The sequence below is a fragment of the Melanostigma gelatinosum genome, assembly GCF_949748355.1.
Source record: "Melanostigma gelatinosum genome assembly, chromosome: 3".
Lineage (NCBI taxonomy): Eukaryota > Metazoa > Chordata > Actinopteri > Perciformes > Zoarcidae > Melanostigma > Melanostigma gelatinosum.
In genome coordinates, this window is record NC_136636.1 from 24,778,797 (window position 1) to 24,796,935 (window position 18,139).

The following is an 18,139-nucleotide window of genomic DNA, read 5'->3' on the forward strand; positions in this document are numbered from 1 at the left end:
ATTTGTGGTCTTTTTGTGATCATTTTGTGGTCTTTTTGTGTCTTTGTGGTCATTATGTGCCTGCTTACAGTTGTTTTGGCTCTTTGAAGTTGTTTTGTGTTTCTTTGTAGTTATGTTGTGACTTTGTGGCCATCTGGTGTATCTTTGTAGTTGTGTTGTGTCTTGGTGGTCATTTTGTGTCTCTTTCTAGTTGTTTTGCCCCTTTTTGCAGTTGCTTTGTGTCTTTTTGTTTGATATTGTTTTACATTTCCTTGTGGTTTATTTTTAGTGTCTTCTTGGCTGGTATGTGTCTCTGTGACATTTTGCAGGTGAAAGCTAAGAGTGGCCCTGACACTTTGGGCCCCTGGGCCTTTGCTCGGTAGGCCCGTTACAGTAATCCATCCATGTTAGATTCATGGTGTGTTTGAGGACACAGCCCAGACTCCGTTAATAAACAGGCACTGGGTTGCAGCCAGGAGAGTTTAATGTCACCACTCTGCTACGGACAACGGGACATATATATCAGAAAATATATACCACAGTGTACCACAGTTGCAGGCATATTTAAGAAGGAGTTAAGGTGTCAGGTTTTGTAAAATTACTTTTCAAGTATGCTGAATGGCAAGTTTTTTCCCTGTAGGTGTGACAAAATCATGCATGTAGAAGGAATTAGCATCTGACAGCAAACCCCAACATCAGATACTTTAATTTTGTACTTGGATAAGGATGTGAACAGTATTTCAAAGCCTGGAACTTGTTTTTACATTGTTCCATAGGACATAAAGGCAACCTGGCTATTCCTGGCTATGAACCAGGAATAGCAGTTTAAGAAGAAATATTACTTTCTATTTCGCCAAATGAATTGATTAATTAATGTTGAAAGCAAACAAATCATGGCGATGTAATGTTGCTGAGGCTTCAAACTAAAACATTTGCCAGGAACCCCCCCCCCCCCCACACACACACACACACACACACACACCTCTAGCGCTCCATCATCCCATCCCTCATCACTATTCCTTGCCTCCTCGCTGCCTGGGCCTCTTCTTAAAACAGGTCCTGACAATGAAGTACAGCCGTTTGGGTTACAGTAACAACAAGGTCCAAGTCTGTTTGAGCTGTTTGATGTCTGCTATAGCATGGAGGATGGATTAAGACTGCAGACCCCGGGAGCAAGGCCGTAAAATATCCATGTAAAAAAACAAAAACATGTGAGGGAGCTCTTTCAAACGAAGCCCTGACAGCACAGATATCAACCACCGATGACAGGGGGATCTTTGACTTCGTTAAAACAGCAACTCCTGACATTGTGGAAAGTATAGCAGCGATAAGTTATTCACTCATGGAAAGAGCTGTCTACAACTCTGTGTCAATACGCCATAATATATGTTTTTTCTCTCTATGTTCTTCTAGGGGATCGATATTTTTACATAAATGGTGTGAACACTCAGGTCGAGTTCAAGTCCCATCAGTGGTTTGGAGCTACAGTGCGTTCCCATGGCAACAGCATCCTGGTAAGAGCGGGTCAGGGTTGGTTGTTCTGTTTGGATACTGTGGGATGATATGCTATGCAAACAATTGTGTCAACAATCAATAAACTATTATTGTTGGTGCGCGAGCAGGGATTTTTAAAATATGGCCTTTTGGGACTCGATGCAGGGTTGCTTAATGTCCACGTTTCCGAACATTTCTAACACTGAGTCCCATGCAGAAAACAAGTAAACTCAACCAACAATCTGACGACTCTTTCACCATAAGCTTTGGTATTAAAAAATCTATCTGCATATGAATGCTGAATCTGTAGGCAACAGGCCAACATATAGGTATCTGAAGCGTTCTGGTTTCCATTTGTAGTCCAAGTAGTATTGAGTAATCCCATTTGAGTGGGCTTTGGTTACATACTGAGTAAAGGTTTGTATGAAGAGCAAAAGAGGCGGTACACATTGGTAAAAATGCAATCTTGGAACTCACCACTTATCGTCTGACAATCTTACCTTGGCTAATTGCCAATTGTGAAACAATCCGGTGGTTGACTTCATCTCTCAACTCAAACTCCATTTACGCCAGCAGAGGCATTGTAGGTGGGCCTCACGTGCCTGGGTTTGGCATTTTTGATAAATAGAATGAGATTAAATGAACAATAAAGGCATAGAACCTTTGTAATAATAAACTATCTCTGCATTGAAAATGTTTTAGAAAAATATTAAAGTGTCATAATCAACCAGATGCGCTAGTCCCCTTCCACCATGATGTCAGTCATTTCTCTTTTAGCGAGTCTACCAGTTGGAAACCATCAAAGGAAGGGTAACTAGTTTTAACTTCTGTCATAAAATGGCCAAGCCAAAATTACTTTGGCCCATCCAAAATTGAAATCCTGGCGCTCTGCTTGATTTTCGCGGGTCATGTCGCTAATCCGACTGTAAACAATTACCGGCACAAGAGGAAGTCTGTTATCTGGATATCTGCTGTCTTCGCCAGAACCCCAGAAATATTGGCCGGCGTCAGACCGACAGCCGATGGGTTCCGAGATTGAAGAACGCTGAATGCGTCACGCTAATTTAGCTGGATGCTAACACAGCAAAGAATTACAGGGCCCAGGCAAAACGTAATCAACCTCAGCTGTTGATAATTCATGTAGAAGACATTGAGATAAAGGAACAGTATTGTTCTTGTAGGGTAGACTCATTGGTGTCTTTCCTTGGATGCTAACACAGTTTGATGGTTTCCGATTATTGCAAGTATTTTCAAACAATATGCTTCACTTTTACAAAGACGAAGGGTTACAAAATGAGCACTTAACCATGAGTACAGCAAATGACATTGAATACATTCCTGTAAATGAAATACAGAGCAGCACACAGCTGCTGCTTAAACATACGGTCATGTCCTGTTGTCATTGAGCCGTCTCATTCTTCTTGCCAGGCTTGTGCTCCCAGGTATTACTGGAGGACCGAACATGACGCACCCTTCGCCGACGTCACAGGAACCTGCTACCTGTCTGTAGATGGTCTCAAAACGTTCGTGGAGTACGCCCCCTGCCGGACAGGTGAGCAGCTGCAATGACAGCCAACCGCCGGTGGTGTTTAGGTGACGGATACTCGACTATGTTCACCAGATAGCTGATAACTATGTGGGTTTCTCAGACCTTTGTTTGTCGAAAATAGCTACGAGGGAAGACTGGAGTGCAGCTCACATGCCTGTGTTGAACAAAAAGAAGTTCCATCCGCTGATTGAACCCACTTGTTAACTTATCAACAGCTCACGGAGGAGCATTGGGTAGTTAGAATCTTTAGCGCACGATTGCTGCAACTTGCTTCAAAAATCGGACTCTCTCTCAGAGTCACAACACAGACATGATACACACAGTATGCACACAGTTTTATATGTGTATCAGGTCTGTGACTTACACTTCCGGAGGGCATCATTCTCCAATGTCCTCACAAATAAACGTCCGTAAATTCTCTTGTTACCCCAGAACTTGCCTGAGAATCTGCACATTTTTACTTTTTTCATCAATATAAAAGTAATCCAGTGATAGTTGTCTGTACATGGGTACATACACTGCAAACAGGAACTGCTAATAGCTAATTCGACATACTTTCAATGGCGCTACAGACTGTAAACAAATGTAGGCTAAAAAGGGACTCAAGTTGCAGCCTAAAGCGAACTTGTGTTGCGAATGGCAACATAATGCTTCTTGTTTACATCTCCCAAATCATTCCAAAACTGACTGCATGATTGTCCCAATAGTCAAAGAAGAAGACTCTTGTCACGTTGCTCTATCAATATTTTTCACGGCACCAAGGCTTAGCATGTCCCAACAACGTAAAACCATATGAATGAATGTAGGAGAGAGTGCTAATATTTGCCCTGTGTTGCAAACCTGTGGACATCAAGAGGAAAAGAAAAAGTTGTAGTTCAGGATTAGTCTTGCTCAGTTTAAAACAATATAGTTGGTATATTGAATATTTAGAATACAGCTTCCTGCTTATCTTATGAAGGGTGCTGCCTACAATTTTGGTCAGCTCTGTGAACTCATCGACTGTTACCAGATGAAGCTGAAGCTACAAATTTACCCTGGAACTTTGTTTTTTTTCTGTTTTCCTCTGTTGTTTTCAAAGTGTCTGGAATTCAGTTTTGGGTCAATGTACAATTGAAATGTTGCTAAAATTGCACGGGAGAATTATGCCCTCAACAGAACAGAATGTTTTCATGAAACAGAAATATTATTAGTGTTTCCCATGTTTGGTGCTGTTCGTTGCAGAAAGACACGGACCTGTTGGACAGGGCTATTGTCAGGGGGGATTTAGTGCAGACTTCACCAAGGTAAGCGAAATATTTGCTAGTTTCTACATAATCACATACTTGTCGTTCCTCTGTTTTGGTTGGAATAAGCAGTGGGGATTTCGCTCAGTACAGTACATCAGATTTGCAGAGTTTGTTTGTTGAAACTCACGGTGACACACAGACTCTGGCAACTGTTGTGTGTTGCAGGACGGCAGGGTTGTGCTTGGAGGACCGGGCAGCTTTTACTGGCAAGGTGAGCTCGCAAGAATGTGGACCAGCATGGATCTTTATATAGACAACTTCCAATAGATTCTTCCTCTGAATGCGTCTCAAAATCAATACGTTCTATTTGCCTGTGGACAAACTAAAGCGGAACAACTCAGGAGCCAGAAGTTCAGAAAGTCACATGTCTTATTTTAAGCTCTGACCTTTGACCCTTTCTTGCCCATCCATCCCGTAGGCCAGCTGATCTCAGCCACCACAGAAGAGATTGTGAAGGCCTACTACCCCTCCTACTTTCTGCTGTCCGTCGCCGGGCAGATTCAGACACGACAGGTGCAGGGGAGCTATGATGACAGTTACCTGGGTGAGGAAGTACACTTGAGTCAAATAGGACTGTTAAAACTAGATGTAGTATTAATACTGTATACCAACCCTCACAATACTGCTACGGATATGACAAACACTACTTATACCTCCGGTTCTGAAAAGTGAAGCCAACGTGGAAGAGCCTTAAACTTGCATTCTTTCTAATGGCCATCAGGGGGCGACTCCTCTGGTTGCAAAAAGAAGTCAGATTGTATAGAAGTCTATGAGAAAATGACTCTACTTCTCACTTGATTTATTACCTCAGTAAACATTGTAAACATGAGTTTATGGTATCTCTAGTTTCAAGTCTTCTTCAATACAACATGATGTTCATTTAGTACATTATGCTCCCATTAAAGTATAACAGACGATGAAACAGGGTATGCTTTCGGGCAGACATGTCAATCTCAGGGCCCGCGGGCCAAATCCGGCCCTCAGAAACAATTACATCCGGCCCGTGACAAAATGTCATATGTCTATCATACCTGGCCCGCCACACCACAGAGCTCCGGGACGAAAAGTGGCGATGTGAGCTGGACTTTTTGTGCGATATAACGAAGCATCTCACTAAACCTCCAGCTTCATGGATGGGGACGAGTGATCACAGACGTGTGTGATGCAGTGAGAGCTTTCCAAACCAAGCTGCGCCTGTGTGAGACTCAGATGCAGCAAAGAAACTTGGGTCACTTTCCGTGTTGACAAACCGTGTCGCCACCGCTGTGTTCCCGACTGCGCATTTTGCTGATAAACTGGCTGCACTTGGCACAGTTCATTCGGCGATTTGCCGACTTTGCAGCTCAGAAATTTAAATTTTAACTGCTCAGTGAGTTGACGTGGAAAGAGCACCTGTGGAGCTGATAGACCTCCGGTGTAATGACACTCAAGGCAAAGTATGACTCTGTGTTTCCAAGCTTCACCCCCGAAACGATGCCTCAACTCCGCCTACATGCTGCTCAAATGCTCTGCATGTTTGGAAGCACATACCTGTGTGAGCAGCGTTTCTCTGTGATGAAGATGAACAAAAACCCACACAGGAGTCTCACTGATGCACCTTCACTCCATCTTGAGGGTTTCCACAGCACAGAACCTAACCCCAGACATTAATGAACTGGCAGCCAAGAAAAGATGCCAAACATCTGGCTCTGGCACATATGCAATAAAGAAGCCGTATATAACTTCTCTCTGTCACTCCTCCGCAGTCCAAATAGCTTCACTCCCGTTCACTGGTTGCAAAAAAAACAAGATGGCGAGGGACCGAATGCTGAACTCGAGGCTTCAAAACAACAAAACCAATGCGTGGCAGCAGCCGGACTTCATGATCCAAGTTGTTGTTGTTTTTTTTTGGTGGAGAGCAGCATATTTTAGTAGCCGAATACCATAAATTCGACATGGATATTGATGGTTCCCAAATGTTAATATCTGAGGTGTAAGTAACCCTCTGACCGTTTGTCTGACTCCACCATGAAGTCCACATTTTGACCAGGACTTTGGTCATTTACTTTCAAGGGAACAATAAACACCAAGAAAAGTAGTAATTTGGTTTTAATTTAATGAGGCACAATTTAGAACCTCCTGATTTTACTGACTTCTAGTGCCACCATCAAGCCAAATTTTAAGTAGAACTGGAAAATCTTCCTAAAGTTCTTTCATCACATTCATATTCCCCAGAGGAAGAATTCTTTCCAGTTTGGAGACTTCGTGACTTACCCACCAACACCACTGTCAACTTTGTACACAGAAGACTGAAAAAACCTTTCCTCTTGTTCCACTATCAGGCCAAGATAGTCAACACAAACTTAAGACATGACTCCAGACTCTGTATGTCACAATCTCATTGGCAGATTCCCAGGAAATAGACAGAGCTGCTCAAGAGGGGCATATAAATGTATTGCAACTTGATGACCCTTTCAGGACATACATTTCTCTTCATATAGAAAAATCTACAGTTCCTCATTAACTCCTTTCACACGTTCACTAAAGGAATGTGTGGCCCTTCCAGGTGGCTGAGAAATATTTGTATTATAAGATTTTTTTGGTGCGTTACACTCCACAATAACTGTTTGTTTTTAAAAGAGTACCCTATCGATTTAGTATTGCACTCCAATAAATAAATCTGGTGCCTATGTTACCCACAATGCAATTGAGCCGCCGGTGATTTCGGATGTGGAGTTAGACAGAGATGAGCTCACTCACCCTCTGCAGCCTCCTCCTCTTCTCTGCTCCAGGCTTCAGCCGCGACGAGCAAAACACACCTGAATCTCTGACCTAACAGTCGGTGGTTGAGTTGCATCGTGGGTAATGTAGGCGTCATGCAAGCAAGACTTTGATCCATTGTGAATCAGAAGCTGTTGTAGACATTGCAAGATGTTATAAGAGTACTCTTTTTAGATCGTCAGTTGATGAAGCGCTACGAAGGCTTTTTCTTTTAGTAGTAAATACCAATATTTCAACAAAAGTACACTAGATGCTACATGTCGGCATTATTACTTCTAATAATAATTATTATCTGGTAACTTTTAAGTTCAGTGATAAATCCGTTCATTGTACCCACCACCTCCAGCGTCAGCTGTTTTCTCTCACTAACACTCTTCATCGCTCCTGCAGGTTACTCCGTGGCTGGTGGCGAGTTCAGTGGGGATGATGATGAAGGTGAGCGTCATGTTTACAGTACAGAGAGACAAAATGCATGGCTGAGTACAGGGTTGACTGACCCCCAACACAAGCTCTGTCTAATGTTTAACCGCGCAGTCTCAACACACACGATTGTGGTGGGATTATTACGTCTTTCAGGAAGCGGGAACATTTCGAGTCTCAAAGAATCAAAAAATCCATTTTTTGTTGGTTGGTCACAACGGTTCCTATTTATCAGTGTTGAAATGAGTTACTAACTTTTTGCCCCCTGCTTTCGTTGCTGCAGATTTTGTCACAGGAGTTCCAAAAGGACTCATGCTGTATGGAGTAGTAAGGAGCCCCCCATCATTTTCATATTACACCAATTCACAGTGCAAACAGTCGACAAAACATAAAAGTATTGAAGTGCAGTATACAGTCGTCAGATAATTACTTTTTTCCATCTCCATATAGGTGTCAATATTAAATGGAAGGGATCTGAAGTCTCTGCTCAACTTGACAGGGGAGCAGGTATGTGCACATCTGGTCGGGGGATTATTTTTGTAACAGCCTGGCTCCTTTTTTTTCATGACGCGGGTACACATTTAAAGTGGCATGTGTAAAGGAGGGCTGGAGACGAAGGAATTTGCCCCGTGGAGAGGAGGCCTATATCAGGGTCAGAGGTCGAGCTTACAGTATGCACAGCTCATGGTTTCTAAAAGCTGCAAATCAAACCCAGAAACAGCAGACCGCCACAGTGTTCATGTTGTCACTTTATTGATTCAGCATGTGCTTTTGAAATGGGAAGTACTGAAGAGTGGCAGCATTTGTCAGAAAAATTGTATTTAGTCATATTTATGAGGCTCAATCTGTCTGAGTTTCTGAAATAAAGTGTGTATCTTTTTAAAGTTACAATGTTTATAGCAACGCTGTTATTGTTCCACCTCGTGAGTCTGTGTGTGTGTGTGTGTGTGTGTGTGTGTGTGTGAAGAGAGTGTAGAGTAGAGATTTTGTCAATGCGACTAAGTCGCAACCATGCAAGATGCAGTCACGAAACTTTACAGATATTTAGTTGAAAATAAAGGACAATTTTGAAGACGGGTGTGGTTGGAGCAAGTACCCCGGAAGTAGGGGGTCAGGAAGTGGGGAAGGGGCCATTGACTGCCCCCTTTACGTCCCGGACGGTGTCGTGGCTGGTGTGATCCCATTGCAAGATGGTGTTAGTTTAAGTATGAAGTTCCGTCTTTGTTCTTCCATGGACAGTAGTCAGGTTTCCATCAGAATGTAGTGCACAATTTAGCAGAATTTCTAGAAAGTTGGCAAAACAAATATGAAACTAGAGACCATCTTGTAATGGGATCCCACCAGCCGCGACACCAAAATGGGCCAAGGCATTAAGTGGGGCGACCAATGGATGGTCTCCAGCTAGTTAGTGGTTTAGTCTACTACTGTCATGTGAATATTAGCAGTTGGAAAAAAGATAAAGATAAACAGTTTGTGGCTATCATTCTCTTGTTGGGTGCCATTAAAACATTGCTGAAGAAGAGGAAGCAATAAGATTAAGTTATTCAAACAGTAGCATTCAAACCCCAAACTGTGGGAAACAACGTAAAAGACAAGATGGAAATATGCAGTTATTGATTCCATGTATTTATTTGAGGAAGGTAACTGTCTCCTCACCGCTCCACACATATCTGATTTAAACTGCCAGCCTTTCTCGTCTCTTCAGTGGAGCCGAAGCTGGACGTTCAAGTGACATGCTTCATGTACGTCAGGATTGATTGGCTGAGTCTGTTTCCATTGCACTTTGTTTTATAGACAACCACCTTTTACAATTCAGAAAATGAAAAAATGTTTTGCAATATTTCAAGTGTTTTGTAATTTTTGGTGGCTCCACTCACGTTTTCAATCCCAAATGAGCCTAAAACTGGTGGATGGAAACCTTACTTCAATACTGAGCTTCGCCAAAAACAGATACTAACTCAAAGTATAAATTTGGCACTAATGTGACTTTAGCTTTGGAAGTTATCCAATTGTTGTCGAACTTCGACTGCTGAAGGCTTCATATTAGTTTTGGTTCAACTTAAGAATGTATTCTTAAACAAAACGAGGACTCTGTCCCCCATCACTTACATTGAGGAAGGGTCCTCTTCACTGACGGGAGACCCAAAACTCAACGTACTTTCAATGTACCTATATGCATCTGAACATTGTTTTGAGACATACTTGAACATTTTTTAACCTAACCTTTAAGTTGGGACATGCCAGCTACAATATGGGGAAATTAGATTGATGGGTTAGTTTTTTGTGTAATTTAACAAGGATTCATTGTGTAGGTATTGCAAGATGTAATAGCATGTGACCATGCACACATGGGGAAGCATGAGTGTCTGTGTGTGTGTGTGTGTGTGTCTTCAGTGTGGGAGGTCATCAGTGACTGCTCCGAGGTGTCCGTCTCAGGGCGGAGGGCGCTGAGTAAACTGTTAAGTCACAGTGAGGGTAATCTGAGGTGAACTCCCGGCTGACGGACTCTCTGCTCTCTGGGAGAGAATGCTGGTCCCTCTTGGACTGTGTCGTCTGACTCAGCTGCGAAAACACACCAGAGGGGATTTGTGCAAGAGGCCTGTTTGTTTGTTGAATGAAACCTCAAATTTAGTAATTTGTTATACCAGTAACTATTATTTTAACCCATGTTTCATTTGCTTGGAGCAGACCAATGTGCAGACTTTATACTTAGGTTACTCGATATGATGACGAAATATTAGAAAATAGAAATGTGTCAGGTGTCAGAGATTTTGCCATACTGGGGGTATCAGACCATTACGGGGAGAGACTGCTCTGGTTCTGTTTGATTCGAGGATTGATTTTAAAGGTTAATTACCATTTTTATTTGGTTATTTTATCTATAAATCTTTTCTCAGTGAAACATGTTGGTCGCCCGTCATCCAATTATTGTATGCTAATTTCAAAATAGTATTACATTAGCATAAAGTGGCTACTTTTACAGAGGTTGTAAATAATTTGAAAATCTGGCACAATTACATTTTAAAGTAAAGAAGTGTGAATTTTTCTCCTGCTTTCGTTCTGTTTGCAAAGTTAGCTAGCACAATTCAATTTGAAGGTGCATTTAACTATTTTGTTGGCAACTTGGCAGCAGAAGAATAGGCTAACACAACATTGACATACAGTATTTTGAGCCAGTACTAAGCACTTTGAATTGCCTTGTTGTTGAAATGTCCTATACAAATAGTTATTCACTCTAATTTTAGCTCTGTTTTGGTCCCCACCACCTCCTGAGGGAAATCTCTGGCTCATTAGCTGATCATGTCAATCTTAGATATGTGACTGGCTGGCTTTTAGATGCTAACTTTGCCTGCTTTTACTGCTTGATGCTCCACTATGAGTATCAGCTAGTTAAGCTAACTTAGTCTGGTGCTGAGCAGGTAGGGTACAATGGTTTTTTAGAGCTTTTTCTCCGAAAATAGCTGCCTACTGCTAAACTCTGATCCAAAACAGACAAGAAAAGTTGACTTATAATTATTTGTGGGTATCTCATGTGAGCAATTGTTAGCATGACAAACATTAGTATTAGCTAAAAAAAAGAAGTATCTTTCTAAAAACAGGATGTAGATATTCTCCAAACAGTCGTTTCTGACTTATTAAAGCCGTCCTCACCGAAAACCGCTGTGCAAGCAGCTTTTCTACGACCCATATTGACGTTTGTTGTTAGGCGGCGACCTAGCGGCCGTAGTAAGTGCGACGGGAGCATTATTTTAAGGTAGTCTTTTAGGGTACATACATACATTACATTAGTACGTAACAACTTCTCGTACGTAAGGCAGTAACTTCTAACTTGTACCACAACCTTTTCCTAAACCTAACCAAGTAGTTCTACTTCACAACATTAAACAGAGCGGTCGTTTTGGGAGTCATTAGCCAACGTAGGTTTGAGGACGTGTCGTATTTAATCCTGGAGTCCTCCACTTGAAGTGGCTATCATTTGTAGTTTTACAATAATAGAATCATGTAATGATGTGAAAGGGGTCACCTGCAGCTTTACTCATTCACCACATGAACTTAAAGGTGATGATATGTCAGTGTTATGTTCACAACTTGGTGTCACTGCCCACAAGTGGTCAAAAAATACTACGCATAAAATTGTAATGCTGCGTTCACACCGGACGCGTCGATTTTTTGACGCGCGTCGAGATTACATACAAAGTCTATGCACAGACGCGATGAGACTGGCCCGCCGCGATTTTGCGATGGCGCGGCACGTTGGACGCATTTTTGCGTTGGACGCCGCAAAATCGGCAATGCGCGAGTTGAAATTTTTCAACTTCTGCGAAATAATCGCGTGACGCTGTGGTGCGATAGCCTATCAGCGTTGAGTTGCTCCCCCTGTCATCACTGGCTTCCTGTCGTTGTTGAATCAGGAAATAAATACTGCAGCCGTCTGTGTTCACCCAGAGCTCTACGATACCTCATATCAACAGAGACCGGACCAAACTATGTGTATACAAGTTATTTCGGAGTCCCTTTTTGTCCGTTGAATCACAGCCAAATCAGTTTATTTTGTGTTCCTACAGCTGTAGTAAACAGCGACCGGTGGCTTGCTAGACAGTGAATACAGCTCGATACAATCCACGGAGCTCCTCTGAACAATATTATGAACCAGACATGATGGCGTTTGGTATTCCGATGTTTGAGGGACTTCCACAACACGTACAAAGCAGCAATTGTCCTTATTCCTTTCACGGTTGATAGCGGAAAGAAATGACGGCCAGGTGAACGGCTTCCAGTCGATAAACCACGCCCCCTCTCCGGCGCTACGTGATTTTGCGGCGTTTGGTGTGAACACGACCGGCGGCGCGTTGGACACGTTTTTGCGGTGCGTCAAAAAATCAACGCGTTTGGTGTGAACGCAGCGTAAGACAGTTCCGAAGTACAGCTCATGACTGTGAGAACTGACCTGTGGGCACCTTTCCTAAGCTTGCTGATTTCACCTCACCTCAGATGAGCATTAGTGGTGGTTCAGCTCTACAGGAAGTCTTGATCATATTTCTAAGTGTGAATGTATCTGGTAAAGCAGTGCTCCTACAGGCCATCACAGTGAATTTGTGCTGAGCCTCGGTTTGACTGCTGTTGATATGAGCTGTTTTGCACGTGTGATACAGGAAGACAAGCCCAATATTCGGTCTTGGTTTTCACAAGGGTCTCCAAACTCATACCTGCGTAGCTAGAAATCACTTTGAAGTGAGAGTCCCCCCAAGAAGTGTAACATGACCCTAATTTATCATACGTGGTATGAAATTAAACCGGAAAAACTCAAGCCCCACGAGTGAGTTTTAAAGGAGTTTGAGTCCCTGATCCCCGGACCCCCTACCTCTTCTCAGAAGCTCTAACACTGAGCTCCATGAAAAGGGAGAAGAGGAGACCCCGGGGGACTGTGGGATTGAGAGATTGAGGAGGAAAGCCTCTGGGGGTGGTGGTGGAGGGTACAAAGGAGAGAAAAAAGAGGGACATGGAGAGAGAAAATGAGAGGAAAGAAAGGGATCTGTGTGATTACAGGCTAACTGGGTCTTGTTTGTAATTCGTTCCAGATGGGGTCCTACTTCGGCTACGCGGTGGCCGCCACCGACATCAACAACGATGGGTGAGTGGACGGAGTGTCGGCGAGACATGTGATGGCAAATAAATTAGTATATGGAGAGCAAAATGACAGAGGAGGTAGAGAAATGAAAAATAAAAAATGAGACTAAAAGTGAAAGATGAGGTCACTGAAACAGTGTGTGACCGTTTGGAAGTTTCCAACGTTTCAGTTCTGTCACCCTGTGACTCTCTAAAGTGTCCTGAAAATATCTGAAAATGCTCTCATTCTGTCTGTATAGTTCCTCTCAGTCTAAAGTTCAATTTCACTTCCCTAAACCTGGAAGAAGCACACAATCAAAAAAGCGATGTTTTTAAGGTTTCAGTGGTTATTTGAACATGTTTTGGTGGTTGTACTGTATGTGCTTTTATTCAGTGTTTTTTGTATTGCTATTAATTTAGTATCAGTGAGTCAGATGGACACACATGATTAATGTTCATCACTCTAACATCCGCAACTTTCAACAGGAAACCTCCACTTTTCTTTAGCCAACTACGCTGTGCAGTTGAAGATCATTTTACAGTAAACACTAGTGGAGATCCTTAAAGGTGACATATCGTGCACATTTTTCAGGTTAATACTTGAATTTTGGGTTTCTACTGTTTACACATTTTAGAGTTTTTCTCATTTACTGTCTGTCTGAATATTGCCGTATTCACTCTCTGTGTCAAAAGCTTTGTTTATGTGTCTGTCTCTTTAAGCTCCCCTCACAACAAAAAGCCCAATCTGCTCTGATTGGCTTGTGAGAAAAAGTGGAATCCGATGATTTTTTCCAACATAAAAGATCATTTGGTGTCAAATACTAAAAGGGAAAACCAAATGATAAATCAAATGATAAATCTACTGCTAAAAACATAGGCCCTAAAATATGATTTATACATCCTTTACCTTTTGTCGATATCCCTCTTCTCCTTCCGCCTTCGTCCCCATAATGTGTCTCCTTCCTTTGCTTCCCTCTCCAGTTTGGATGACCTGGTGGTGGGAGCTCCGATGTTCATGCGTCGAGGGGTCAATGGGCGTCTGGAGGAGCTGGGTAAGGTGTACGTGTACCTCCAGAGGGGCCCTCTGCTGCTGGAGCCAAGCCAGTCCCACCTCCTGGGTCAACAGGCCTTCAGCCGATTCGGCACGTCGCTGGCTCCGCTGGGTGATCTCAACCAGGATGGATTCAACGGTAGGTGTGCTGCACAAAGCGTGGGTTAAATCTAAAGCTAAAATTCATGTGAACGTCTCAAATATATTTTTATATTTATTCCAAAAGAAGACATTTTCACAAATATTTGACATTGTATTGACAAAATGGAAAACGTATGGCTACTTATTGGGTAAATAAGAGTGAAAAACAGAAAGATATTCAATTTACAATAATATTGAGCAGGAAAAAGCTATTTTGGACATTGGAGAAGCTGGAACCAGCAAATGTTCTGCTTTTCTAAAATGTGGGGGCCCTTTGTTTTATTCTACAGGGATTCAGCCAAAGTCAGTAAGAAGTAAATCACCATAAAACAAAGCAAAACACAACAAAATAATCAGTGACATTTTTTTACTGGCCCACAAAACCACCAGTCCTACCATGGCCTGTGGCAGTGAGTGTTTATACTTCTTTCTGTCTTTAGATTTAAGTACATTGAGCTGTATTCAACGTTTGCTGCTCTGCATGTAAGTTGTACATACAAATAGAGTGCTGCAGGAATGAGTCTTAAAACCCGTAAATGAGTCAGAATCTTTGCACTGCCCGTTCTTGGTTAGATGCCTGCAATAAAGTAAATATGTAAATATCAAAAATAGATACCGGTATACACCATATTTGCGAAAACATGAGATTCTTCACACCGTGTGTTGTGGCTGTTTACAATCAGACATGGCCGTCGGCTGTCCCTACGGAGGAGACGACCAGCATGGATTGGTTCTCATTTATAACGGTCATGCCGGAGGACTGATGGACACGCCCACTCAGACTCTCTCTGGCCAATGGGCTTCCAGCTCTTTCCCAGCCAGTTTTGGCTTCGCCCTGCGAGGAGACAGAGATCTGGATCAAAACGGCTATCCAGGTAGCGTAACCGGGCGTCGACTAACACCTCATCCTCTTCTCTGATGTCTCCATTGAACTCTCTTTCCATTCCTGCAGATCTGGTTGTTGGTGCTTTTGGGGTGGATAAAGCGGTGCTATACAGGTACGTTAAGGCATGTAGGAGTGTATTAACAGATGTATAGTCTCTTGCTTTTATTCTTATCCTTTTGCCAATCAGGGCTCGGCCGATAGTGAGCGGCAGTGCGTCTCTCACGGTGCAGCCGACCATGTTCAACCAGGAGGAGAAGACTTGTGAGCTGATCACAGCGAATGAAACCATCGCTGTGTCTTGGTATGGACGTCGACTATTCTCCTTGAAGAAAGCTCAGCTCCACTTATATCTTAATAGGAAGATTATACACTGTTTGATCCACCATACAGTAGTTGTCATCGTAGCAGAAATATCTTTGAATGGTTTGACAAAAAGCTTAAGAGTTCTGCGAGTGTGGCCTCTCTGAGAATAACAGAACATGGAAAGTCTTGCAAATGTTGGTTCACGTTCGGCTTTCTAAACTTTACCTCACGAGAATGTCAAATGACCTCATGTTTGCCAGTTTCCTGTCCAAGCTGCTCTGAACTGCAGTATTCTTAGAACCAGTAGAGGAAAAAAAATGAAGAAAAAAAGTGGGAAAATTCACCCCGCTTTCAATCTCAATGAAGCTCTTTCCGCAAGACCGCTCTAACCATCGTATTAAAGCTGGAACGTTTTTAGACTGCCGTGAGAGGCAGTCGCCAAATCATTTTTTAAGTGTCTGATACAAGTAAGCCTTGTTTTCGTGTTTATGGGTGTTTTTGTTTCGCTGCCGTGGTGACAAAAAGAAGATGAGAGGAGTGGAGAAGAGGAAGTGGGAGAAAGGTGGAGCAGTCATATGGGAAGACAAAACGGCGGAGAGAGTGCAGTTATTAAGACTGAAAGGGTTGAAAAAAGAGTTGTAACTTTCTCGAATTGAATGAGATATTACCTTGGTGACTCTTAAACCACTGTGCCGAAATTGAAGGTTTTTGTTTTTTTTGATGAATGATTAAACGAACACATTGAGTTTTCTCAATGGCTGCCCCGCAATAGAAGCCATCCCCTGTTTTGCCAGTTTGACAATTTTGAAACATGGGGTGACATCTGACCGAGTCTGAGAAGGAAAGCACTGGAAAAGCTTATTTCGTGTAGTGAATGCAGGGCCGGCCCTCGACCTTTGAGAGCCCTAAGCAGGTGTTGGTTTCGGGGCCCCCTTCACTGTGGCACTGAACAAACCTCTGTATTGTAAATATTAGTTCACACATCATGAACAGATAAGCATGGAAGTGAGACCTATTAGCTGCAACAGGGGGTTGGATGTTTGCATGAATAAACATGTGACTGATCTACATCGAGGAAACAGTGAAGACGTGTCGAAACAGGCTCTTATGTGAACATATGGGTTGTCGACGACAGCATCAACAAGCATGACTACGCTACGCCTGCGTCACTGCTCGCATGTTTGTATAGAGTTTGCGGATTTCAGATTTGAGTTTTTATGCTGCCGTGCTTAGATAGGCAATCTGAATCCAGCATGGGGATGGCGGACTCAGCCACTACCAATAAAAACTACCATACAGAGAGGTAATTGCAGATGAAAATGTCGAGCATACCCGGTATCAAACATTGGATTTAATCTTGTGAAAATCTTAAAGATTATACATTTTAAGCAGAAAAGGATCGGCTGTACAGAAGTACCTCAAGTCAGTGTAAACACATCTGTAAAAGCTCAGTGCTCAAGTTTTCCCCCCATATTTTTTGTCTGTGTTCAACCTCCAGTGTCAGCATCGGATTCTGCCTACTGGCTAATGGGAAGCACCTCCCCTCTCATCTAGGTGAGGTACACACACACACACACACACACACACACACACACACACACACACACACAGATGGTGCCTATTACCTTGCTTTCTTTGTATTGCCACAAGTATGCCGGACCTCACTGTGGTCAATTTGGCAGTGAAGATCAAGATAAAAGAACAATCGTGGAAACACAGGGTAACTCGGTGGGCTCCGGCAGTTTAGAAGAAGTGTGTGTGTGTGTTCTTACTTTCACGGTGTGTGTTGTCTGTGTTCTCCACATAGTTGTCGTCATGTGGGCCACAGCAAATTCCTCTTTCTGTATGCTGCATAGAGAGCAGAAAACAGAACATGAAGTAGCTTTACCATAATCATTTTTACCATTCACACTTTCACAATTCCATGTGTGGGCATTTGCATGTGGTGAGGCACTCGTGTAATATGTCTGTGCAGATATGCGTTTGTGGTCTACATTTACATACATGTTTTGTGTTTAATACAGCCATATGTGTAGACGTGCGGACGATGCGCGTGTTCGCCGTGTTCTTACTTTGTGAGCGTGTCTTTACGTGTGTATATTTCCAAGGCTTTGTGGTGGAGGTTCAGTTGGACAGTGTGAAGCAGCACCAGAAGGACTCCATCAGGAGGACCCTGTTCCTGGACAGCCAGCAGCCCAGTCTGCTGAAGTCCCTCCGCCTCGCCAACGGAGAACGCTTGTGCCACGACGCCAGGATCTACCTGCGGGTCAGTCACACTGGCCGTCTCTCGAACCTCAATTTGTCCTTTTTTGTTTCCCTCATATTTTAACGCCGCTCCGCGAAAAACTTCAAAGTCGAATTCCCGGGACGAACGTCAATGCGTCAATGTCTTGGCCCTCAGGAGCCAGAGCGCCGATTTGTTTTCATTCGAGCCATCTAATCACAGACTTTGTTGCACCTGCAGCACCAGGTGAATGTGATTAACTTGCTGGTAGGGCAGAGGGTAAAAGTCATTTCCTCAAAGACAGGGCTTGAAGTTGCTCTTTGAAGTGCAATTTGAGGCGAAACCAGTACAGTACCAATCTTCTCATCAGTCAGCAGTGACCTGATCAAAGCCATTGCCTGCCAAAAGCACCTAAGTCATATGTGTAGATGCTCATTGT

General features: G+C 43.0%; 1 protein-coding gene across 1 annotated transcript in view; it reads left to right on the forward strand.

The window, feature by feature from the left end:
• Nucleotides 1-18,139, forward strand: part of LOC306775876 (integrin alpha-5-like) — a 47,387-nt gene that overhangs the window by 10,322 nt on the left and 18,926 nt on the right. The window contains exons 3-17 of the mRNA XM_079266426.1: nt 1,393-1,493; nt 2,902-3,025; nt 4,244-4,305; nt 4,474-4,519; nt 4,727-4,852; nt 7,459-7,503; nt 7,772-7,815; nt 7,939-7,995; nt 13,068-13,120; nt 14,077-14,285; nt 14,971-15,162; nt 15,240-15,285; nt 15,361-15,474; nt 16,975-17,030; nt 17,585-17,742. Of these exons, the coding sequence (XP_079122552.1) occupies nt 1,393-1,493; nt 2,902-3,025; nt 4,244-4,305; nt 4,474-4,519; nt 4,727-4,852; nt 7,459-7,503; nt 7,772-7,815; nt 7,939-7,995; nt 13,068-13,120; nt 14,077-14,285; nt 14,971-15,162; nt 15,240-15,285; nt 15,361-15,474; nt 16,975-17,030; nt 17,585-17,742 (1,433 nt within the window). The remainder of the gene's footprint in view (nt 1-1,392; nt 1,494-2,901; nt 3,026-4,243; nt 4,306-4,473; nt 4,520-4,726; nt 4,853-7,458; nt 7,504-7,771; nt 7,816-7,938; nt 7,996-13,067; nt 13,121-14,076; nt 14,286-14,970; nt 15,163-15,239; nt 15,286-15,360; nt 15,475-16,974; nt 17,031-17,584; nt 17,743-18,139) is intronic.